At 31.2% G+C, this 25066-nt stretch overlaps 1 protein-coding gene across 1 annotated transcript; it reads left to right on the top strand.

Moving 5' to 3' along the window:
- The first annotated feature begins 210 nt into the window (after positions 1 to 210).
- Positions 211 to 24198, top strand: LOC142318124 (uncharacterized). The gene is made up of 5 exons (XM_075354664.1): positions 211 to 327; positions 1718 to 1880; positions 17549 to 17608; positions 20470 to 20673; positions 23867 to 24198. The coding sequence occupies exons 2-4, from the start codon at positions 1741 to 1743 to the stop codon at positions 20657 to 20659; spliced, it is 390 nt and encodes a 129-aa protein (XP_075210779.1). The 5' UTR covers positions 211 to 327; positions 1718 to 1740; the 3' UTR covers positions 20660 to 20673; positions 23867 to 24198.
- The last annotated feature ends 868 nt before the right edge of the window (positions 24199 to 25066 follow it).

The raw sequence follows: 25066 nt of genomic DNA, 5'->3' as shown, positions 1-25066 counted from the left end.
TCTGATAATTTAAACAAAACTAATTAAATTTAGATCATCGGTTTATAAATAAATTTTTATTATCAATCTTTTGATAAAAAAAAAATATTATTGTTTAAAAAATTTCACTTCCAGTTAGAACAGACATACAATAGTTGAATTATTTAGTTACCGGATGTGTAAAGGTTAACTCATCTGATAATTTTTGGTATTTCATCGAGTTGACTTAATTTCTTTGAAGAGTCAACTTGATTTTTACATTTTTAAATTACAAAAATTGATTCTGGTCTGTTCAATCTAATATTCAATTTTCAGTATTTGTAGTTTACACATTTCCACGCTTTCCAGGTAAATATTTAAGTCTATGTTACAAATTGTTAATTAAAAGAAAACATATTTTGATGAAATCAATCTCTTTATTATTAGGTTAGGTTGTGAATGATTTAATGTAGAAAGCAGTCTTGTATGAGCTTTAAATCTATAAATTAAAACTGTAGATTTAACAATTACCTACTTTTTTTAACAATGAGAACATTAGGTTACAATTTTTATCGACTAAATTGTAATTACGTTTTATTGTAGAATAAGTTTGCTTGGAACAGACTATGGCATATTTGTTCATCGGCTACCTTTAGCAGCTGATGTTTATATTTGACACAGTAAATGAATTTTCAAGTAATATACATGCCTTTTTCTGTCATTTATACGTGGTTTATGGCTGGATTTTTGTATATTTTAAAAAGATTGTGCTTATGGTTTTTGTTTTAATGGTAATTGTACAGAATAATTAATATGTTGTCAACCTCGGATTATTTTCATAGTTACAAAATACTTAATTTCATTTCTCTGTAGGAAAATTCAGCAGGTTTTTCTGTGGCATTCAAACGTACTTTTTGAGATATTTACATTAGAGCATTAAACAAATCACTATTATGAACATAAAAGTATAATTCTATTGTCGATTTTTATCATTCTTACAAGCTATAAAAGCTTATTCAATTTTTAAAAAAATATAATTAAAATCAAGATCTAATGTAGATGCAGCATTTTATGGTTAGTTCTGTTCACCATCGAATTAACCTATTTTATCGAATATTATTAATCGATAGTTATGAAATCCATAATGAAACGATTTTTAATGTGTATGAACATTTATTTCGTCGCTAATTACTTTTGATCATTCACATCACACTGATTTTTCTTTAGAAAAAACATTTAACGTCAGTTTTTAACCTACCCACTTAGTTATTTGAAATAAGTAATTATGTGTTAAAAGTTATTAACATGAAATATATTAACGATGTTGTCGACTATATAATAATATTTGGGATACATTAATGAGACAAGAATTTATTTAAAACAAAAAGGTAGTTTTGAGTGTAAAAATGAAAGCTTGTAGGTGAATTGTAATCCAAACAAAAAAGTATGTTTTGTGTTTTGAAATTTACTTGTCTTGTTATGAAAATTTCTCTTCATATCTGTCTTCTTTATTTAACGAGTTAATAGTTAAAGTTTTGTGCATAACATTAATATATATTTTAATGATTAATAACAAGACTCAAAATAATTATTCTACATGCGAATACCCCTGATATAACATGGGAGCAGCTCACGAAATCAAACGTGTTACTTGGGCGAGGAAGCAATGTATTCTGAAAACTGAGATGAATACCAAAAATTCTTACATAGCGTACAAGTGAAAAAGGATACTGTATTTTTTATTTTTGTTTTAATGCAGGCAAGTCTTACTAAACTAAATCAATGGCGGTTTGGAGGAGATCTACGAGAAGAAAAGGCAGCTGCAGCAGCAATAGTAGTGCTGAGAGCGGTTATAAGCCTAATTCGCCGACTCAGGCTTCAACCGCACCGAGCAAAGCCAACCTTCCATTGAATAATCACAGGTAAACAAATTCGAAAATATACGTCTATTAAATAATACATACATTACAAGAGTCAAAATATTTTATTTTTCTGGTAATCAGGCCGACGTTCGTACGAAAGAGAGATGACTTGTTCTTAAATATGTTTTTGTTATTTCATATTTTTACTCCCGATACGTACACTTCTTTTCTGCATATCGCGCATAAACACTGTCGGGTGAAACAGAACATTATTAATCGCACTTTAAATATTTCTAATGAAATTAACAATGACATATAATACAAATACAGAGTGATTACAAAAGATTCATCGGATTTTAAAAATATTATTTTAAAAGTAGTACACAAAAAATTATCAATGATAAATGAAAATAAACAAACAGGTTAGATTCAGGTTAGTTTTAAAGTGGTCGCCGACAGGTAGCAGCACAAACTCGGTTTCTAAAATGGCGTCTATGAAACAGAAAACACTGAGTGTGAGAAATGTTTATCCGTTGTTACCGTACAGCCTTTATTCCGGAAACTGTTTGAAGCACACCCCAAAGCATTCTAAGACGGTATCGACAGTTTAAAGACACGGGTTGTTTCTGCAAAGGTAAAAGCACCGGATGCCCAAGCGTTTCGAATGAAACAGTCAGGGCGAGTTTTGTTCGTAGCCCAAAAAGTCAACTCGACGCGCTAGTTGTGAACTCCGTATTCCGCAGCCAACTGTCAGGAAGATTTTTCCAACTTAATACGACTGAAACCTTAAGTTATTACAAAAGTTACAACCAACCAAATGACCACAACCAATACAAATTTTATAATGACATGCAAGAAGTTATGGGGGATGACGTTTTTGCTAACCGTCTGGTGTTTAGTAACCAGCCGTCATTTCACTTGAATGGAAAGGTGAATAGCCATATCGTCGGGATATGGAGTACTGAACAACCAAATTCTGTAGAATGTGAATATAATTCTCCAATTTCCGTTTTTCTTCTCTGAGAATTCAGCGACAAGTATTTCATACCTCGACATGATGAAGTTGTGGTTTTCTCAATTGAAAGACGAATCCATGTATTCCAACAAGATGGGGGTCCGCCTCACTGACATGCTGAAATACGAGGCTTCCTGAACGAAGAATTCCCGCGCCGCTGGATCGAACGATGTGCAGATGATGACATAGCGCTCTTAAAGTGGCCTCCTACATCTCCTGATCTCACGGTTCGTGACTTTTTCCTTTGCTTTTGGCCGAGCTACAGGAACGCATTACAGCCATACCATGATACAGGGACATGTTAACGCGTGTGTGGGCTGAAATGGAATACCGCATAGATGTCTGTTGTGTTAAGTGGGGGCCACAACGAACATTTATGAAGGTATGACTGAAACATGGACAGTTTTTGTTTATTTTCATGTGTCATTCGTAATTTTATGTGTACTACTTTTTTAAATACAGATTTTGAAAATCCGATGAATTATTTGTAATTACCCTTTATGTCGCTTAACTGAAACGTTTAAGTTTATTAACATATCAAACGATATCTATAATCAGACATAATGTAAATAATTTTGAATACAATGAACGGGTAAACTAAATTTTCTTGCTAAATGTTTATTAAACTTAAATAATTGACTTATTAGATTTAAGTTGAAGCTAAATACGCTTCAAAATCACCATTAAAATTGAATGAACTAATTTTATTCCCCAATATTTCTGGTCTTTTCTGTTAATCCCTATCAAATCTTAAATTTTTACTGTTTGTAATAAAAAATGTAATTTTGTACGGAAAATTTTTGTAAAATAATGAAAAATGTTTAAAGGATTTTATCATGGAAAAGGAAATATGCTCAACTATTACGGTCTAGTCCGTCTAAAATCCTTTTAATTACAAGCACAATTCGATTTTTTATACTAAGAACTTTCACCTTAATCTTACTCTTAACACCTTGTTGTAATACAAAAAAAAAAAATAATTAGAAGTAAAATAATGTAACTGAACTAACCTTTGTATCAAATCGTTGAACGGAAAAACAAACAAATTCACATGATATATGTATAAAAATAATTACTACATTAATTTTTTTGAATAAATTTTTATTTTTTTTTTGAACAATTTATTGACAAAATAATAAAATTAAAATAAATTTCAGATCTCAGCAGATCTTTGTTTCGTCTTTTTCACATTGATTCGACTAGCTGGGTGTGTCCCTGTCGGCGGTTCAACAAAATGTTGATAATGATTCACCGTCATGTGGCGCTAATTCGTGTTAGGAATATTCGGTACACCGTGATGAGAACGCCTCATATCCGCTATGATAGTTGTGGCAGACCTAATCGATTCACGAATTACGAGTGCATTGTGTAATATCGGCGATGTACGATCAAAGATCACGTACAAAAAGAGCACTCCTTTGTCTCGCACCAAACCCTGCCCAACACCCTTTGCTGCGAGAAAATTCATTCTATGCGTTATTGCGGTTCGCGTAGCAAGATTCTCGTCCTATTTTAACTGTGGTGATCGGATCGGGTATTACTGCTTGATTCTGTAATAAACTGTCCGCGCACATCTCCTGCAGGTAGTTTATCCAGTCGATCCAATTCATTTCTAATTTCTACGTTCAGTACTCTTTACCTTTCTTAGCTACATTCTTTTATTATATGTTAATGCGTTTCGGAATAACTCGATTATCAAAACTTATTGAACTGGTAGTTTTAAATTTCTGTTAGTCTTTATACGACGTTTAATCAACGCCGCTACCTTTATTTGGCATGCCTTTTTTTGCCTTCTTCTTGTTGATTTGTTATTAGCGGTTATATTTATCTTTTAATTTTATCTGTTTACTGTTTTCGGTAAATTGAGGTTCTTGAAAAGGAAATCCGCTTGATTGTTGATCTGTTCACTTATGATCGTTTTATTGTTACTTTCTAATTTGAAGAATTCTAAAATTTTAACATTTTAGGGAATTTAAAAAGACGTAAAAGAAGTATGTTGTATAAAGACTAATAGAAATTTAAAACTTCCAGCACAATAAGTTTTGACAATGGAGTTATTTCAAAACGCGTCAACGTATAATAAAAGAATGAAGACAACATAGAAATCATAGTGTTATTAAAAAAAATGTATTAATTATTATCTTAATAACAATAATCACTCCTAATTCTTCGCCACTAAAGCTGGTAATATGTATCCTTTCGTGCAAAATAAAATAAATAAAACTATGTTGTCGAAAGGTAATTTGAAATGGTGAAACCAAGTACCGTTTCTCAGACCGATTTCTCTCCTGCAGCCGTCATCCAGCAACAATGTATTCACTGAAACGCTGGAGATTATTTTCCAGCATACTTAGAGAAAGTGTTTAAGTTTGATAAAAGGAAAACATAACGAAAGAATTACTAAAACATCTGAAATGATGTACTTACATTATAAAGTAAACCATTCTGAAAAGTTTGTTGATCTTTGTTCTGGTGTGAACTTCCTAATACAGGATAAATGCGAGTACGGTACAACTAGGACAATGATCGGTCCAACTTTGAGTTTTCATGGAGATTGCAGTAAAAGGGTCTTTTATCCAAAAGAACAAATAGTAGAAAATATGTGGTGTTTTAAACGTAATTTCTGCAGAATTTGATTCTGAGTAAAATGGTTCACAGAAACTAATAACAATATTTTATTGCTTTTTGTAAAAACAAGTAAACCTATTTTGAATTCGCTTAGTCATTTATCGTAGACTACGGTACGTAAAATTTAAAAACGAACGAAATTTTAAAAAGGTACTAGGTGCCAATTCCAAAAAAAGACTTCAACTCTGAAAATACTTATTTGCATTAATTTAAATTTGATTCGATTTATAAAATATAAAAATGTGAAATATTGATCTTTTAACTTTGTGTAGATCTTACTTTGTATTTAATTTGATTAAATAAAATTTTTTTTCGTTTTTCCAGTAACTTTTTCTAATATTATTCTTATGAAGAAAGAAAGTATGAATTCATTAAAGAAATTTAAACCTTTGTTTTTTTAAAATTATTTTTAAGTTTTCAATATTTCACAAGTATGCAACACGGTACATTTCCCTACAAAGCCGAAACAGAATAAACATAATGCATTGTTTTTCAACAGATAAGGGTAAACTAATTTAATAACTACCCGAGTATTTTTATATGACTGTGACGCATTTAAACATATGATATAATCAGTTCGTTACTTTCGGAAAAATTAACGGTCTATTATACAACTAGTTCTTATGGCGAACAGTGTGGATGTGTCACCTGTAGGGCCGAATAGCTTTTGAATCTAGATGGGCTTTGTACGTTGTTATGCAAATGTGAAATCCGCCGAGTGAAAAATGCAACGAAAAATCACTTCAAACCTCGCTTTACTTAGTAGACCGGGCATGGAATATTTGTTATTTGTGTGAATGATTGTTGTTTTTTCTAATGACTGTATCAGAGCACCAATTCTACGCCACAGCATATAAGAATATAGCATTTAAATATTAAAATTTATGATGTGGGAAGAATAGTTAATCAGAAATAGCCAGCCGGTCAGGGCTCGCTTCGCTCACCCAATCGTGAGCGAAGCGAGGTTTTCCCTGGAACCTCGACGCGTTCGTATACTCATGTTTGTGAGAATATTAAGTGTTTTACAGAAATATTTGTGTAGAGAGAGAATATTTTTCTAAACATTTTGGTGTTTTATATTTAGCCTTAAGGAAGTGAGTAGGTATAGAATTTAATAGTTTTTAATAGAAATATAATGTTTAACGATAGCCGTATTGATAACAGGGAGTTGGCTTGGAGACGCCGCGCCGTCTTCTTCGTTTAGTCGTGTGTGTATGTGTGTGTGTGTGTGTGTGTATGTGTGTGTGTGTGTGTGTGTGTGTGTGTGTGTGTGTGTGTGTGTGTGTGTGTGTGTGTGTGTGTGTGTGTGTGTTTTCATGCGAGGTTGTGTTAGTTGCCAGTCCAGCTGCTGTTATTGATGCAGAACGACCACGTATGTGCGTCACTCCCGCTAAATAAAGAATCCTTTCTTTTATTAATAAAATTAATAAATAAATAAAAATACAGATGTAAATAAAAATAATCTACACTTATAAATCAAATTAAATAATCTGAAAATTGACAATGGACTGCTTCTAGCAGGAGAGAGTCGCCGTGAGCAGTCGCCCGGCGCACCACCATTGGTTAGCTCTGCGGCAATAGAAGCTAAAATAAAAATCGTGAGCACATACAACAAGCAAACCAATCCACACACCATCCTTTTTCATAGAGTGATGTGCGAGAGAAGCTAATCTATTAAATTTTACCACTCTTATATTAACTCGCTGTTGGGCTATGTATCTGAGATTCATGGTACAGAACCTTTCAATCGAATTTTGAAGCGCTTCCGCTTATCCATTCGCCCTGAAATTTTGCATAAAGGCATTCTCCTGATAACACATCTCAATATTTTCAAGTCCCTAAGATGCCCCTAAGTTGCTAAGTGAAAAGAATCCCTCTTGGACTTATGCAACCTCGTTTACATGCACATTTTCTTAGTGAAAGAATTATCCATGTTTGTGATATTGTTGTTTCAAATGATTAAATTGAACGAAAGCATCTTTCCTAAGGCCGAGGCAAAAATTCAAATTTCATATAATCGCTCAAACCTGTGCGCCAGCTCAACTATATAGTATAAACTTAAGAAGACAAAAAGTAGAAAATAAAAAATATGTAAAAACTTTCTTTAAAACACAACTTAAATTAAACGCACTAAAAGAGAAAAAAGTAATTTTAGGACAGTATCTAAGAATGGATTTGACAACAAGCTTTTGATGGTGATATGCAAGATTATTTTATTTAAAAGTTATAGCTTCAGATTAAAGATTTGATGTTTTTGCCAATTTTTTAATATGCGTGATGAATGTCCTGAAGAGTGAGATGCAAAGATTTGTACTTTGACATGAGCTCCCCATTCTATGCCATTTATTCACGCTTATGAAAAAGTTGGCAAAAACATCAAATTTTTAATTTGAAGCTATGACTTTCACATAATCTTACGCTTGTTGTCAAATCCATTCTGAGATATCGTCCTAAAATTATTCTTTACCTTTTAGTGCGTTTAATTTAAGAGTGGCGTTTTAAACATTTTTTACATATTTTTTATTTTCTAGTTTTTAGTGCATTTAATGAGCGAGTGGTTTTTAAAGCTGTTTTTTTTTTTACATATGTTTTATTCATTTTTTATTAACGAACTCATTAAGTTCGTTTTTATTGATATCTCATTAACCTGTAAATAAATTTTTCTGTATATTATATTACATTCTATTTGGTATAATTTTTTATTAAATAAAATGTCCGTTTGATTTCCTTTAGGAACGAGTCAAGATTGTCTGTACATAGAAACTCAAAAAGTAAAAAATGTAAACTAAATACTGATATGATCAAAAAACGAGGACGGCCGCTACAATCCCTTGCCGGAAATAATTTTCTAAACAAGCAATTTACCAAAAAGCGAGGACGGCCTCCTAAATTTAGATCTATCCCTAAATTGAACGACAACGATAAATGCGGTAATGTAAAAAAAGAACTTATCAAAAATAAAAAACTGCCGTCAAGAAAATTATTAATCGTAAACAGATCTAAAAAATTTAAAAATGGAGTAATCAACAAAAAGCGGGGTCGGCCACCAAAATCCCTCTTGTTTGTTCATCAAATTACAAATTTTAAATTGGAAATAGTTAAAAAAAGAGGTCGAAAACCTAAGCCTGCTGTAATAAACAGGAGTGGATGGAATAAATTAAAAAACGGATTTGTAGAAAAACGAGGGAAACAATTCATACGAAAAAAAATTTCGAAAGAAAAAATTCTTCGGGGATGGAATCATGTAAAAAATGAGATCATTAAAAGACGAGGTCGCCCACCAAAAAATACAGTGAATCAAACTGTGCTAGATAATTTAAAAGATGGAATTAAAAAGAAGAGAGGACGACCACCAAAAAAGGAACTGAGCCGTGCTGAATTTAATAAATTGAAACACGTTCGCACAAAACATCGCAGTCTACCGTACGAACGAGGATTGATTAATCGTTCAAGGTGGAATGACAAAAAAAATGAACTTAGAAAAAAGCGTGGACGTCCACCCAAGCGTACGATCGATAATAAGGTTCAGAATAATTTAAAAAATCATAATGTCAAACAGAGTTCTTATTCATTGATGTGTATAACGGATCGTAAAGAATGGAGGATCGGTTTGGCGGATAAATATATAAAAAAACGGGGTCGTCCGCGTAAAAATTTGTTGATTACGGATTACGTTTGTAAACATCAGCATCATGATCTTCAAAATAATTTTAAAGAGCATGGAAATAATTGTCAGGTTTCAGCGTCACTGAACGCACAAAATGACCGATCAGAAATGTCTGATTATGAGAAGCTGCGTTTGCGGAGACGGGAGGAAATATTGTCTATGTTCAGGTTGGTGTTTTTATGTTTCTTTTTCATTCGTATTAATGTAAAAATTAATTCTATATTTAGTCTGTTTTTATATAAATTTAAATAGCGTGTAATCTTTTTCAAAATAAATAAAAACAAAATATTTTTTTAATTACATTTATTACACGAAAGTTGTCTAACAACGGTATTCAGATGAGGCGGCAGCATTAATTTCATTTTGCGTTGTTCGAGAGAGAGGAAGGGGGAGAAAGAAGAGATGTCTTTTTCTCAATGTGTATTATATTTTTATGCTTTCGACTTTATTATAAAAAGTGTCCCGCGAAGAAAAGAGGAAACTTTCAGAGCATGTTCTATTGGTGAAAATAATGAAAAAAATTCATAGAAACATACGTCTGGAAACGATTTGTTTTCGAGTTACGGCTAGCGAAACATTTCGTTCGGATTTCAGCTCTTCTAATAAAAATAAGCCCTACTGTAATTTTTGAGACCTAAATTAAGCAGTAAAGTTGGTGATTTCTGTGTAATTTGAGCTTGGAAAATAGGATAAAACTGGTCCTAGAACTGTTGTTACTAAGTAAAGTTAGTTGGATTAAGATATCCGACGAAAAACAGAAAATTCGATATAGAAAACAAGTTTTTTTTTTTAATGTTTGTAGTACCATAGCTTTGTTAAGTGACTAAAAAATGCGGAAGATTTTGTAAAAGAACTTTTAGAGAATTTAATTCTTATAAACTTAATGTAAATACAGCCGATAAAAAGTAAACAAAAACTTTAATATACAAAACATATTATTCTTTCTGTACCTAATAAACATTCATTTTTAAAACATTCTTTTAAGCATCTTTTTAAACATTCTTCGGTGTATCAGCATTTACTAACGAAAGGTTCATTAACAACGTTTTCATTTTCTGTTGAACGCCAAGTAAATCATCGTTTTATTTAGTACATTCACCGAAGCCCAGGAACTAGAATAAGGCGAATTACATGACGCACTGGTTTGTCAAAAAACAAAGTGTGGCGCATCCTACGGAAGGAAAATCTTTATCCTTTCCGCCTGCAGAAGTTTCAAAATTTGTTCCAAAAGTTTTACCCGCAGTGGTTAAACTTGTCATTGGCTTCTAGACAATGGTAAATTCAATTTTATTTACTGATGAAGCCACTTTTACCAGAAACTGAGTCTTCGATTCTAAATTTCAATTTATGGAGTGAAAACAATCCATATGGTACTGTGGAAACTAGTTTTCCACGTAGATTTCACGTTTATATTTGGTGTAGCATTATTTATGACAAAATTCTGGATCCGTTTGTTTTCAATGAAAACTGTACGGAAGATGTATACGTTCATTTCTTGAAAAATAATTTGTCGGCTTTTTTGGAGGATGTAACTTTAAAAACTAGGTAGGTAGCAAACAATTTTCCAGTAACGATGGTGTAACGCCAAATTTTTCTTTAGTAGCTAGAAATCACTTGAATGCTAATTTCTTGAACTGGATTGGACCAACCGATTGGCCACCACGATCAACTGACTTAACGCGTCTAGATTACTTCATTTGGAGCCGTATGAAAACGGTAATATATCAACAAAACCTTAATACTAATGAAGAGTTACGTATTAAAATACGAAATGTTTGAATTTTATATGAAACGTTCCTGAGATGATATCGAAAGCCACCGGAAATATTTTACGTCGTGGAGAGTTCTGTGTACATTGTCAAGGAAGGAATTTCGAACAATTACTGTAATTGAAATTTATTATTCTGTTATCATTTATTCATCATTTCATTATTTTTTTTTTTTTTGACATGCTGTAATGCTTGTTAGGTACGGAATGAGATTTTCTGTCTACTTTTCATCTGTTTTGTTTCAATAAAAAACCAGATTTTAAAAATCGGGTAAAATTAGATTTCATTTACTTTTTTTAGCTGTAGTTTCTTTCTTTTTCCTGTTTAGCCTCCGGTAATTACCTTTCAAATAATACTTCAGAGGATGATATGTATGAGTGTAAATGAAGTGTAGTCTTGTAAAGTCTCAGTTCGACCATTCTGAGATGTGTGGTTAATTGAAACCCAATCACCAAAGAACACCGGTATTTACAATCTAGTATTCAAATCCGTGTAAAAATAACTGACTTTACAAGGACTTGAACGCTGGAACTCTCGACTACCAAATCAGCTGAATTGGGAAGACGCGTTCTCCACTAGACTAACCCGGTGGGTTAATTGGCTGTTGTATTACATTAATCTTACAAAATCTTCTGCATTTATTAGTCGTTTAACAAAGCTGTTTTACTACAAATAAAAAAAAATTGTTTTTCGACACAGAGTTCTGTGTTTTACGTCGGATATCTTAAACACTACTGAAGTTATAGTTCTGGAACCTGTTTATCGTGTTTAATGTTTTTTTTCTGTCCATTTTTTTTGGAATCTATATTTTATATTTAATTTTTGTTTTCTTCAATTCATAAGTTTTCAGTTTTAATTGTATCATATCTGAATTAATTTTATTTCCTTATTTGAATTTAATTTATAGCTCCGACAATTTTTCTTATTTTTTTTTTCTATCGTTTCAGTTTTGTTTGCTGTCGTTCGTTGAATTTATCCAAATATTTTGATTCTATTTTTGTACTTTCTAAATTATCAGAGTATTACTACATCATCTTTATTTTTCTGTTTAGCCTCAGGAAACACCTTAAGGTATTACTTAAGGATGATGTGTATGAATGTAAATGAAGTGTGGTCTTGTACACTGCCATATCGACCATTCCTTGGAAGTGTGGTTAATTGAAATCCAACCACCAAAGAACACCGGTATCCACGATATAGTATTCAAATCCGCATAAAAGTGACTGCCCTTACTAGGATTTGAATCTTAGAACTCTCGACTTTAAAATCATCTGATTTTAGGGTTGGTTTAGTGGTGAAGTCGTCATCGAAAATCAACCGATTTCGAAGTCGAGAGTTCATATCCTAGTATTCGGATTTGAATACTAGAATACGTAGATGCCGATGTTCTTTGGTGGTTGGGTTTCAATTAACCACACATCTCAGGAATGGTCGACCTGAGACTGTACAATACCACACTTTATTTACATTCATACATATCATCCTCAATCACTCTCTGAAATAATACCTTATGGTGGTTCCGGAGGCTAAACAAATAAAGAAATAATGCTATATTCATTACCAGTTTATATTGGCAGTTTTCCCCGCCGCCTACCTGTGGTATCTACTTGCCTTTTCACCCCCACTATGACCCAACTCTCTTCTTCCACGTGATCGTCTAAAAATTTCCGCGAAAAAAGTGCCTTACTTTCGCTTTGCAGTGTATTTGTGTATGTGTTTTCTTGTTTGGGTGTGCGCGCGCACCTGATTTACGAAGTCAGAGTATAATGTTTATTGTTATTTTCAACATTTAAAAAACTTCCAGTGATGCTTTTCGTTAGTATTTTTCCAACGTTCAACGAGCTACAGCAGATGCTTTTTGTGTTTCTCGCAGAACTGTCAAGCGAATTACTGCAGAGGGTAACAAAAGTGCTACCAGAAGGCTAAAAGGCCAGAAAGCCGATAACAAAATAAGTGTAAATTCTTTTACGATAACGTAACGTGACAGATGTGAATGATTTTAGTAAGGACGAGATCCGTAGAACCGTCCTTGAGTTCTATGACCGTGGGGAGTATCCTACCATTAATATAAAGTAAAACACACATTACAAAAGAAAATTAAATACAGTTGTAGCGTGATGTCTTTATGGAGAATTTTTAAAGATCTTGGATTTCCATTAAAGAAATGTACGATGGGAGAAAGTTTTTAAGGGAAAGGCAAGACATTGTTTATTTCGGGGTGCTTTAATTCAAAAATGCATAATATTCGAAACAAAGAAAATCCACGCCCTAATATTTTAGATGAAACTTTGATAAATTAAACTCGAAAAATTATATTTGTCAAAATTCGTCGGGTACAGATAGCTTGAAGGTTCCTGTCCGTAGATTGCCGTTTAATTTTGTGTAATGCTGGATCAGCGGGTATGGTTTTATTAATAATGCCAGACTATTGTTTCAATCGAGGAAATCTGGCGATTTCCATGACGAAATAAGTGCAGAGGTTTTTAACGATCGGTTTACGGATTAGAAGAAGAAATAAGTCATCATGGATAATGCAAGTTACCGTTCCAGATATAAGGAAAAGGTGCCGACAATCAACACAAAGAAATCTGACATAAGGGAATGATTAAGAGAAAAACACTGACCCTGGTTCTTCAGTCACTAAGCTTGATCTTCTAAATATTGTTCAACAACAGTAGAAAATACTGAATTTACGAGGTTGTCGAGCTGGCAACAAGTATGGGTCACCATGCCACTGTCAATTTCCCCAATTGAATTTATCTGGGCCCAGATTAAGAGATATTGCTGTTAGAAACTGTAATTTTAAAAGATGTTAATGTTCTAAACAATGCCATTGAATGTGTAACTACTGACGACTGGGTTAGATGCGTTAGTCATGTTGAAAACTTAACGAAGACGATTTTGTCAAAGAAGAGCTGCGACAAGAAACAATGAACCGTTTTCTTGTAAATCTTCGTGATGACTAAGAGAGTTAACCTGATGATTTGCCAGAGTAATCTTTTATTTTTTTTTTTTATTTTAAGGTTGTAAAATAAACCAAATTTGTAATTTTGTAATAAAAAATTGTAATTTTTATTATTATTATATTAATATTATTATTTCAGTTTATATTATATATTATTTATTGTATGCTGCACGCGCAACCCGCCGATATTTATAGTAGACAATTTATTATTACATTTTAAAATCGTTTTGAAAGTACTTTTATTATTACGAAATAGTTAAGTAAATCATTAAAAAGTGAATGTATCAGTAAAGGATATAAATTAACTATTTAGTACTACTTCATTGAAAATCGATCCAGAAGAGGTCCATTCTGTTCTTGTTTTTTTTTGGAATTTAGTTTTAATGTAAACGTCTCTCCCTGTGATTTCGTGTATTTCTATCTTTGCTTCTTTTGATCTTTGACCTGTTGGAACCGATTGGCAGTTGTATTTCTGTTGTTTCCTTGGTCAAAGATTTCCTTAGCTAGTCTGTTTTCGTCCATTTTCATCAAGTGTCTGTAGAAGACAAGGTTGCATTTCTTATGGCGTCTCGTACTTTGACCATCTGCTAAAGAGCATTGTTTTTTTTGTTTTTTTTTGTAATTTCTAATCATCTTCTTCCGAGTGCTAGTATTTGCCAAGAAATAAAAATTTTACAATAAAAATATTATTTATTGTAATAATTTTAGAATTCTGTAAGTGTATAAATCATACGCAGCAAAAAAAAGTCTAATGTAGCACGCTGTAAGCAGAATAAAAGGAAGGAATGCTTCTTCTATATATAAGTCGCATTATTTGTATAAAAGTTTTTAGTCAAAAACCGATCAAATGTCTAACCAAAAAAAAAAAAATATATACAGTGTATTGAAATGAGAGCTGCACTCAAGTAACCTATTCAAGACAGATAACAGCCACGCTATACCGCTACTAACGTATTCCTTTGGAATTATCAAATGGAGCGCGACAGATCTCTCAAGCAAAGATCTCTCTCCACATAATCCGGCCAATTTTAGATAGTCAGGAGAGGCACATCATCCAACAACCCCACATAGACACAGATGTATCCTAAAAATAGCTGCAAAGGAGAGGACTTTCCCGAAACAAAAAGATTTATATTAGCAATTCAATCGAGGACCAAGTCATCTCCGCAAGAAATTACCAGAAACACATTCTGAAGGATTCACAATCCAGGAAATGAAACGATAGACCATATTACCGGAGGATGTAAAATACTGGTAGATACACGTACAGAAAGGCATGATATAACTGCAAAAATAAGTCGCCAGCAAATCGCAACAAACTACAGTTTAGTTGTCACAGAAACTCCGTACTACAAATACACCCTAGAATCAATCCTAGAGAATGAAACGGCAAAATTATACCCGAACAGGACACTATTCACAGACATAGGAGTAATTCGTAAAAGTATCCATACTCAACGACTCCAACCTACAGCAGAAAGAAGAGAAAATTTTAAAATGTATAAGCTTAAAGGAAGAAATAAATATATTTAATTCTTAATTAATTTTATGTTTAATTTAACGCCATTTAAATTAAATATGCTGTAAATTTTTTTTGTTCGACTCTCGGCTAAAAGAAAACGTCTACCATTGACAAACACTGATTGAAAACGTTTTTAAATAAATTTAAAAAAGAAAACTATTATAAAATATAATTCCATCTATAATTAAAATTTATATTTTTAAATAATAAATGTTATACTTTATTTAATAGGTAACATGTATATTTGGGGTAGTGATACTTAATATAATCTGTTTAACGGCACTGGAAGAAAATTAAACAAATTTGAAACCGCCTTACCTATTTGTCAATATGGAACTAAATCCTAATAGAATTAATATTTCATGCCCAGAGAATTTTGTCATAATTCGGTGCTTAATGGTTCAGCCGGTTTAGAAATAACAAAATCTTAAAAAACCTTTTTTTTTATATGGCGTACCCCTTATTCGGATTGTGGCCAAAATTTAACAGAATTTAGAACTTTTTTAATGTAACTATTATTTTTTTTTCACACTTTCATAAGTTTTTAGTGATGATAGTTTTGAAAATATGTTAGAAAAACCCTAAAACAAATTAATTATATCACCACCTCTTAAAAGTCCGATCGATTTATAATTTCAGTAATATTCATTCATATAGTAAACAACACATACCACTGCACCGAATATCAAGCTCATATGATGTCCCAACAAACAGTTGAAATTTTAAAATGGCGGTAAATACCCCCACCCCGTAATCTGATTTAAGTAAAAAATTTAACGGTATAATTCCCCATATATAGAAGAAATATTTGAGCCAAATTTCAAGTTTTTTAATGTTCAGATAATCCAGAGATATTTATAAAAATACGGGAAACGTGTGTATACACTTTCCGAAACTATCCATGGGTGTTTCTTGTTTTCCGGTTTTAGGGAATCGTGAACTTTTGAGATTTGCAAAAATCTTCATATCCGAAATAATGACTGATCATCTTATTTTTCCCTTTTAGCTGTAGCCGAAAGGATAAGTTAATGATATACTTATTGTGTGAAAGTAAATAAACATTAATCTAATTTTTCTAGACAAATAGGTAATAAATACTAATTAAGAATAATAAAGATAAGAGTTTAAGTTTTGTGAATTCTTTATTAAATTTAATGAGGCTTACCTTTGATTGAGAAAAAAAATGTAAACTTTAAAAATAAACAGTGAATTTAATATTAGAAAATAGCGTTTTATATAGTCGGGTATTAAATAATAACAAGAGATAAATATTAAAAAACAACTGCAAAAAAAAACATTGCTGACAAATATTATTATTTAATATAGGATAATTAAAGAGCGTGCGATGACAATTTTGTATACATTATTTTTCAGATTTCTTAAATTGATTTAAACTTATTTATTTCATACAGCCCATGACACTCCCGGTAACGTAAGGATTCCAATGCGGGTCATACGTCTAATCTGTTTAGCCATTGAAATGCTGCGGTCGATCAAACAAACATACATACATACATACATACATATATTACACTCCTTTTTGGGCGGTAGTGTAATAAATAATAAATAGATTTTACTACTTATATTTAAAGGTATAATTTAAATGGTGTTCGCTATACATTGTTTATTTTGTTCACGACAGTCGACAATAAGAAAACGTTGTCCACCATTGACAAAACCTAACTAAAAAAGTTTTGAAATAAACTATAAATAAATAATAATAATAAATAAATTTTCAAAGAAGATCCATTTGTAGTTATCAAATATTATATTTTTAAATTACAAAATTTTATATTTATTTAACAGACATTTATTTGAGGCAGTAATACTTATTCGAATGAGGTAGTTTGTTTAATTTCACTCTTCATTAATTAATTTTTCTTAATATTCTGAAAAAATTGACCAAAGTTATTTATTTTTATATATACGTAAACTCCGATGATGGCGTTTTTTTCTCTTTTATAAACTGCAACAATGAAAAGTGTTAAAACCCTCATTTAGATATCATCACATACTGAAAAAAAAATAAACTGAGATAAAATAAATATTATTTTAATAAAATTGAAATAATTTAATAAATTACATATACTATAAGTAAGTTATTGTATCAGAGTAAAATTTATATTGTTACACATTTTTGTATTTTTTTTTTTTTCATATAGAGAATTATTTTCCGTGGAAACTGACGGCACTTTGAAATCTGATGAAAATAATTCAATGAAGTAAGTATAAATATATATATATACTTTTTACTTAATCTACTTTTTATTTATTAAAAAATAATACATTCTGATAAATAGCGTTTCTCTTCATAAGTCTGTTACGTAAGGTCATTTACAGCAATCGTTATGCCCGTAACCATTATACGCACCGTTTTCAAGCGCGTTGAAATTTACTGGATTATATTAATGTTGAACTGTAGTTTTTCTCAAGGCGGGTTACCCCAAAAATCTGTTTTCTAGAATTTTTTGTCTCTTTTTCCTTTTAATATGACGCCTTGTGGGAAGAACGTAGTTAGCTAATATATTTGTTTTAAACTCATTTAGAATTTCGTCCAAAAACGTTTCCTATATTTTACGTGCACGACTTTGCCTGAATCTATAGAATAAAAGTACGAGTAGTATTCTTGGAGTGAGAAAAACAACGAAGTCACTCTATTTAAAAAGCCGGTTTGATTTGCCTTCCACAAGTCGCAGAAAAATTTAGTAGTGCTGTTACAAATATTCATTTGTTGACCGCTCGATCGCTCCGGAAAATTAAATGGAAACTTTTAATTCCAGAAGTAAATATACGTTGTTTTATGAGCAGGATTGTGGGCAAATTTCCATTATTTTACCATCATATTGGATACCGGTTGAGAAATAATTTAACTTACCGGAACAAGAAAAAACATATACCTATAGCTGAAAAATTTGAAATTTATCACCGTCAATGAAAACGGCTAGCATTAAAAGCTTTTAATGCGATTGATTTTAGGACCGACTGGTGGTGATACTTGATCTAGAATTTCATCCGGAAATGCATTTTATGAAGTATAACATCTGATTTCAGCGGTTTTAGAAGTCAAACTATTGAATATCAAGGTAAAAATGTCTCTTTTTAAAATATGTAAAAATCATAAATTTAATAATACCGTGATGTGTGCGTCTTAAGACGTTTGTGTTGTCTCTTCTTTGGAAAATATGAAGATAAACCTAAAGCTAAACCCACAAAGCTAAACGCTAAAGCTAAAGTGAATCCTTTAGAAAAGCCGGCATACGTAAAGTAATCTATAAATACAGTTAAGATGTGTAGGAAAAACTAAATGAAAAGTAGAAACCAAATTGCAGGAATTTTTGATTCCTTGCATATAGAACAATCGACAGCGGCTAAATATTGCTTTGAACAGAAAGGACTGAGCAGTAGCATTAAATCGTTCGATGCACTGATGACGAAAAAATAACTTTTTTTAAGTTCATGGCACAATGAAATCTTCACTACGCTTGCCCCTTTCATAATACTTTTCAAAACATTGACTTTACGTCAAATTATTTTTGTTTTGTATCATTGTTATGACCTATCATTGTTTGTTGTATCATTGTTTGTACCTAGATATGAACATTTTCTCAATAAAGTTACCGTATCGCAAAACATTTTAACCAAAGAAGCAAAAGGTTGTTAGTTATTATCTTGTTACTAATTATTAATGTTTGGTAATGACGTAGTAGGCGAACTATCGCTGCAGTTAGTTCTTAGATGGGGCCACTGAAACGCTATGTTGAAATAAGAAAATAGATTAATAAAATTATAAGTATAATCTAATCAAACTTAACCTCCGCTCGATTCGCTCGTTAACCTGGACTAGCAAGTGTAGGTTAAGTTTGGTTAGATTATATTTATAATTTTATCTTTTTATTCTTTTTTCAATATCTACTTCATCAATACCTAATATATTTTTCGTATTAATTATATTCATACAGACTTTGTTTATTATAATACAATAATAATTTTTTTATTGTAACAGATTGAAAAAATGTGACATATTTTTTATAAATTTTTAAGAAAATATACCAAATAAGTAGGTGTGTATGCGAATGCGAAATATATTTGGAAGTACTATATACTAAAGTGAAAATAATTCGTGTACGTAAAATATTGTATGCACTTAATCGCTACCGAAGTTACATTACTTATTGTTCAAAGAAAAAAAAACTTTTTGGAAGAGAACTTACAGGTAAATAGTTAACTAAGGTTATTGAACCAAAGTCGAATAATAAAATTTGCTGTTTAAATTTTTAACTTCACCAACGTTTTTACAACTTTTGAATAATCTTATAAAACCAATACGGGTCTTATTTTGAATTACTGCTGAATAGAGAGTAGTGAAAATTTTAGTTACTTCCAAAATTGAAATTTCATATAAACTACGTAATTCCCATTTATGAAATCATCGTAAATTATTTAATTTGAAAGTTACAGGTACTTAAGGCTAAATTTTAAGAATTTATTTAGTTTCAGTAACATATTGTAAAACTAAAAGCTAATTTTAAATGTAGCCTTATGAATGTCATTTAAAACAAGTAAAATTTTCATCGCTTATTATTTATTAATTAATGTAATTAATTTAAAGCATCACATTATTTAGCTTCCAAACATCCATTACTAACACGTATAAAAATTAATTTTTATAATAAAAGTTTGTAATGCAGTTTTTTCCAATCTGTTTGCTTGTAACATACATTCGCGTGATTCGTCTGTTATGTATTCAATATTTGTAATTAATAAACTGTGAGAAATTTTTACCCAAAATTTTACAGAAAAAATATTGTATTTGTCAGTGTTGGCATCGAAATTATGTAGAATAATGATCCGCTTTTCTCCCGACAGACTTTTCATTCGCCATAATCCCAAGTACAGTTTACCACGATTGGCTTATCCCTTTACGCAGGTAAAGGTGAGGATGTATTCTGGAACGAAAGTAATTACTAATAATTTGTAAATGCTTTAAAGGAATTTTTAATTGCATATCTAATAGTGTAATTATAATCGGTAATGTTGATGATTTAGTTCAGTAATATCCTATAAAATTTGTTAATAATTTTAGGCGCAGAAAGTACTGTCGACGGCCACTTCCTCCTTCCAGGCCACGCTCTTTACGTCTTCAGGGATTATCTCCCGGACAGCGACCGCTAAGAAATCGAACGCGTAGTACGACTGGCCCACGATGTCTCTGCTGTTGCATGCTACCTCAGTGTAATCGTATTCGCAAAAATACTAGTCTTTGTCAAGTATAAATGAAACGACTCAGGTATTGTAAATAAGGAAATTATTTCATTTATTAAAGATTTTTTTTTTCATAAAATGAAATTAGTTGATTTAACATACACAGAAATTTGTAAAATGGCCATTGTGACGTTATAAAAAAAAAAAATCTTGCAAAGTAGTATACAACGTGTACAAGGAAATTCATTTTGTGAATGTAATATCCGGTGAGAATAAAAAATTGTAAAAAACAAATTTCCGGTTCGTAGATTTTTCAGAGTGAAATAATTCTTAACCGTGTTTAATCGAATAGATGTAGTTTACAAAATAAAGTAGAATAAATTTTTTAATCCAATTTTTGTTAAAATATTGTTTTCATTTGATATTATTTTAAAATAAAATCATAAAGTATGTAACCAATAACAGTGTGTTTAATCGATTTTATTTTATAATTAATTTTTAATGAAAAATGTATTACTTCGTGACAAAATCAAATTTTAAATATTATTATGATACCGGTTGAGCAATTAAAAATCGAACCGAGCCAGCTCGTTACTTTATCATCATTTTTAACGCTAATAACGTCGATTTTTCAGTTATGTTTTTCTAAAATGCATTATTCGTTCGAGGAAATAGTTGCTACAGCAAAAAATTACGTGCGTTCTGGATTACTTTGAAGAAACGCTTCACATATTCGAGGAAAAATTTCAGAATGCTAGTATCCCAGAAAAAATATAACGTACACGGTTTGTTTAAAATTTGGCGCACATAAGCAGCAACCTTCCGTTAGGATTCCAGAACCTTCAGACGATATTCAAAGAATTTCTGTCGGTCCGAAAAATCTGTAAGTTATCACGGTATGTTTTAAAGTAGTTAATGTAATGTGTGATGTGTAATATCTTGCCTCAAGATTCTTCATGCTTTAGATTTGAAGCCGTTTCATGCATTAACTACACAAGTTAAGAAAATAGACAAACCGAAAGGTCTTTATCATTACGACTTACTTCTCAAAATCATTGACGATGGAAAATGACGCTATGTTGTATTCATGACGGAAGGCACGGTTACATTTATCTCTGCAAGTTAATTCGGCTCAATACCAATAAAATAGACGAATGAAAATACTCATCAGATGTTGCAATGTCCACTTTATTATAAAATATATGACTTTAGTGCAGAAACGTATCGTATAATTAATTCTGCGCTTGTTTAACAGATCGTGACAAGAGTACGGCGTCTTCGAACAAGACTGAGCACATCAAACGAGTCACTAGCACGCGTGTATGAAGCGTTTACAGAAGAACGAACTGTCAGCAGAGGATTGTGGCCTACGCGTTTCCCAGATTTGTCTAATTGTAATTTTTCCTTTAGGGCTATTTGAAGGATAGTTTATCGGTCAAATTCCCACACTATCGATGAACTGAAGAACATTCAGTAAGAAATCGACGTCATTGGCAACGTTTTGCGTCAGATGACTGAATAGATCACTAGCACAAAAGCGCATCGCTGTGCAGAGTGCTCACTTGAACATTTTTTTGAAAAATTATGATAAATATTTAAACTTATTCATTCCACTCATAAAATGTTACACGTCGAAACTTTGTTCAGCCTTTTGATTTTGTGGCCCACTCTGTATAATGAATACAGATGTAATAAATAGAAGACTTTTAAATATCGTAAACAAAATTTACCCCGTTGCTTCCGTTTGACTGGAATCATCCCCCTCATAAAAAATTACTTTTCTTGAAATTAAAAAAAAATATAAATATACAACGTAAAGCGTATCCTGACATAGTCAATTAGATTTTTCTTCTAAGAATGAGTATCAAAATAACTACAAATAAAAGAATCTCTAAATCTATTAATTCCAAAAAACCAAACTGAATATAAAATACTATTTATTTTGCAGGTTTATTAGCTAGTCAAGCGTTAATAGTTACTTTATTTATAAGGACGCGCTGAACATTGAAGCCAGCAAATTACCCCGCAAAGAAAATTCTGTTTTAAAGAAAGTTAATGCAAGTGATGTAATTTATGAATTAAATATAATACAGGTGATACTCAAAAAAATAATTAGATTAAATGAATGCGGCTTACACATGCGGTTATATTTTAAAACTGCTAAACTCTTTCACTGCTAAAATATAAAAAAAATTGTTAAAGAAATTACAAAGACGCTTAAGAATAATATCAACCAAGTAATATCGATCGTATTGAGATCAGTTTTACAGTCATTAGATATTGTTGATTAAAAGGTAAAATGTAAATGACGTTTATGAACGTAAGTACAAAAATTATTCAAATTTTTCCTCATAAATATACTGCGTTATTATTTTTGTAAAAATTATTTTGAGTTAATTACGATAAAGTTTGATATTGTACCTAAACCGGTTTCTAATCAATTTTCTAAATTTGTTTCCCATTCAAGCTCACGCGCAAACTCTGAACGGTACCGGCGACCGGCAAACAATATATGGATGTGGGTGAAAACAAACATAAACGGATATCTTTAACGTAAAGCGCAAACTATATATAGATGGATTTAATGTACCGGGTGATTCAGAAAGGACTTCACAACTTTAAAAGCATATAAAAGTTTATTTAGATTACTCACAGAGTAATCTTAACACATTAAAGTTCCACTCGTGTAGTTCAATAGTACCAAATTCGGCCACCACTGTTGTTAAAAACGGATACATTTACTGATAACGGTTCGTGCTCGCTGTGGTTATAGTTTCACGATTTTCTTTATACTCAGTTCCCAGGTCGGTGGATCGGTCGTGAAGGTGCAGTTACGTTGTCTGGCCACCCCGCTCCCCAGATTTTTCATTAGATTTTTTTTTCTCTACGTTTAAGATGGCTTTTACGTACTACCTTTGCTTGCTGATCTTATTGAGCTAAGACTTCGAATTAACGCCGCAACTGCGGAGGTAACGCTAGAATTGCTGGTGGCTACAGTCTGGAATGAAATCGACTTCAGGTGGAATATTTGTCGCATTACAAATGGAAGACGCCAAAGAATGAATGTCGGGTGACAAAGTTTTCTCTTTTTTTTGACCCCAGCCGTAAGTTATCTCAATACATTTTTATGTGCTTTTAAAGTTATGAAGTCCTTTTGGAATCATCAGGATATTATGAATTAAATTTAAATTTTACAGATATTTAACTAATTTATTTTTATCATATTTTTTTTTTTTATTTTAGGATTTCTTAACTGATATTAACTTATCTGATTTTAGGAAACGATAAAAAAGTTTAATAATTATTTCCTGATTTCATCACTAATTTGACTTCTAATCTTAGTTCACAAGATAAATTGCGGTTTGTGAAGAATGTAAATGATTTTTGCAAATAATAAAGCCTCTATCAAAGCTATGTTATTAATTTTTCATAAAAGTGTACAGAAATATGTATATTTAAATTTATGGATAAGCAATGATAGTGAAATTCTAAATACACTATACTGGTTTTATGTTTTGTGTGAAACCAGCAGTCCAAATAAACTAAGTTTGTTTCAAATAAAAAAAAGTAGTATAGTTTTTTTTATTCATTTATTTAATATAAATAATGTTTATAATAATGAATATTATCCTTAAGCATGAAACATCTAAATTAATATAATTAAATAAGATTAAATGTTCATGATAGTTTTATTTAACTTTAGAAAAATTAAATTGGCCTAACTATTGTAATAATACCATTGGTTGTATTGTACTAGGATCATAGATTTTATAAGCTTGTAATATTCGTATATGTATATTTTACATTAAGGTACAATTATAAACCTTAAACTCTCTTATTAAACTTTCTTTAATTTTATAAATAAAATAAACTTACCTGATTTACCAGTTTACATTCTACATTATTTTATTAATCATTTAATCTTATGTCATAAGAAGTAGTAGTAGTAGTAGTCGCTACAAGAAAAATGAGATTTTAAAAAGGTTTTAACGACTAATGTATCTTCAATTCTTGACTTTTAAATTGGCTCTCCAAATTAAAAAAAGACACCCCAACAACTTGGTAACCTTCAATCATGTGCAGACTTCGAAAGTCAAAATCTAAAGAAGTCAAATTGAATACGTTTTAGAAGAGGTTTTTTCGATTTGGCTATATTGGACTATTTCCTTACCGTTTTTTCTATTTTTTTCTTTTCTATTCATCCATTTCATTTCACTATGACATTTCTTGTTATCGGTTTTACAATTATTTTTTTTTGTTATATATTTCGAATTTAATTTTGTAATTTCCAGGTTTCGTTCTCTTTTTATTGATCCAAAAATTTTTCTTAAAATGCTTCATATTCTTTTCTCCTTTACTGTTTACATTTAAAATATTCCGATGCGAAAAGACCTCTCAGGTTAAATTAAATGTTATTTTTGTGTTTATTTATGGAAAGATTTTTTTTTTTGCTTTAGAGCCTTAGTTTATTCCATAAC

Source organism: Lycorma delicatula, chromosome 1 (assembly GCF_047948215.1).
Source record: "Lycorma delicatula isolate Av1 chromosome 1, ASM4794821v1, whole genome shotgun sequence".
In the NCBI taxonomy this organism is placed as follows: Eukaryota; Metazoa; Arthropoda; class Insecta; order Hemiptera; family Fulgoridae; genus Lycorma; species Lycorma delicatula.
This window is presented reverse-complemented; position numbering and strand designations above follow the sequence as displayed.

What these genes read in the sequence shown, in the direction of transcription:
- LOC142318124 (XM_075354664.1), top strand. Translation starts at nt 1,741, where the DNA reads ATGGCGGTTTGGAGGAGATCTACGAGAAGAAAAGGCAGCTGCAGCAGC. An exon ending in CTTCCATTGAATAATCACAG is followed by an intron (nt 1,881 to 17,548) that starts GTAAACAAATTC and finishes TTTTTCATATAG; the next exon opens with AGAATTATTTTCCGTGGAAA. An exon ending in GATGAAAATAATTCAATGAA is followed by an intron (nt 17,609 to 20,469) that starts GTAAGTATAAAT and finishes TAATAATTTTAG; the next exon opens with GCGCAGAAAGTACTGTCGAC.